Source organism: Pyxicephalus adspersus, chromosome 5 (genome assembly GCF_032062135.1).
Source record: "Pyxicephalus adspersus chromosome 5, UCB_Pads_2.0, whole genome shotgun sequence".
Classification (NCBI taxonomy): domain Eukaryota; kingdom Metazoa; phylum Chordata; class Amphibia; order Anura; family Pyxicephalidae; genus Pyxicephalus; species Pyxicephalus adspersus.
Window position 1 is genome coordinate 344997 of NC_092862.1, and position 1725 is coordinate 346721.

General features: G+C 46.4%; 1 protein-coding gene across 1 annotated transcript in view; it reads right to left on the reverse strand.

The window, feature by feature from the left end:
* FBXL6 (F-box and leucine rich repeat protein 6) overlaps window positions 1-985 on the reverse strand; it is a 10801-nt gene extending 9816 nt beyond the window's left edge. The window contains exon 1 of the mRNA XM_072413188.1: window positions 861-985. Coding sequence (XP_072269289.1) covers window positions 861-908 — 48 coding nt within the window. The 5' untranslated portion in view covers window positions 909-985. The remainder of the gene's footprint in view (window positions 1-860) is intronic.
* Window positions 986-1725: the final 740 nt, after the last annotated feature.

Here is a 1725-nt window from a genome sequence, read left to right on the forward strand (position 1 = left end):
AGGAAGCATACGCATTCCTGGTTTATATTGGGGTGAGGAAGCATACGCATTCCTGGTTTATGTTGAGGTGAAGGAAGCATTCCTGGTTTATATTGGGGTGAAGGAAGCATACGCATTCCTGGTTTATATTGAGGTGAAGGAAGCATACGCATTCTTGGTTTATATTGAGGTGAAGGAAGCATTCCTGGTTAATGTTGAGGTGAAGGAAGCATTCCTGGTTAATGTTGAGGTGAAGGAAGCATTCCTGGTTTATATTGGGGTGAGGAAGCATACACATTCCTGGTTTATGTTGAGGTGAAGGAAGCATACGCATTTCTGGTTTATATTGGGGTGAGGGAAGCATTCCTGGTTAATGTTATGCACCTGAGGTTATTATAATATGAGGGAAGTAATACAATCATATGATATTTTTATTGGTAATTTTTACTTCTTTGAACTGAAATAAATCTGTAATATTCCGCTGGCTCCCCATAGTGATATCACTGACTAGCTAGCAAAAGCACAGAACAGATCCGTCTGAACCCCCTGATTGTACAATCCCATCCAGAGAACTTTGCCCGATATATTTGGTACCGCCAGGGATGAGGCAGGCCCGGGAGCTCCCTCCACCCCAAGTTTATACTCGAGTATCAGTGACAGGCCTGACCATAGATCACTCAGCATCAAAAACTAATCCTAGCTCCCGCTTTATCACCCCCTAGTGGAGGGTTTCTTTGCTATGCCTTCCGGTGTCCGGGAGATGTGAGAAGACAAAGAAACCGAGACATTTGGGATCTACAAGGGCCCACCGGCTGCCTCTAATTACTGTACACCGACCTTCCCGTCTCTCACCGTACGGTATATACCGATAATTCTCTCACCTCTCTGGACTGCCCGCCGCTATCTGAGGGGAGGGGCATTGGCGCCATCTTAGTACACCGACTTGCGAAGCTCACTCCGCCCTAATTTGTTGATGAGGCCAATCCCAAGCCGTCTGTGAGTTCACGTGACCTACATATATAAAATGAGGGGAAACAATGCTAAGGAGAGCGTTCTGTCCGACGGCTCACTTATAGACTCCGCCCATCATCTTATTTCTTCACTTACATTGGGCCTCTCTTGATGTGGGCGTGTTCAGTGATGTCATCAGTAGCAGACAATGACAGATGTGTCTGCTCCTCACCCTGTGGCCCTTAGATCTCTCCGCACTTCCTGTGGGGTACAGGGGGCTCCTATAGAGTGGGCTGCACCCCAAGTTTAATTTCCATAGTATGCCTCTGCCTAGTTTTAGGATATGGGGTCCATAAACAACAAACAGGAATCTCTTCTCACTTTAATGAGGGGGTTTATAGACCCCAGGCCCCAAATCCAGGCCCTGAGGCTCATGGGGGGGGATGGGGAAAGGCAAAGAGGGGGCTAAAAGGGGGGTGGGGTATCAATAGGAGGGGTAAATAGAGTGACGGGGAGTTCTGACATTTTATTCTGAGCATTTCACTTCTACATTCACCGAATATTATCATCAATTCCACAGACTATGTGCTATAATCAGAATATTTCACTGAAGATATCTTGCAAACTATAAAATCATTTCAAAATTTGTGTGGCCTCCAGGATGAGCATATTCACCCTGTCACTTAGGGCCCAAGATGAGCATATTCACCCTGTCACTTAGGGCCCAAGATGAGCATATTCACCTGGTCACTTTGGGCTCCAGGATCAACACATTCATTGGGTCATTCTCACCTC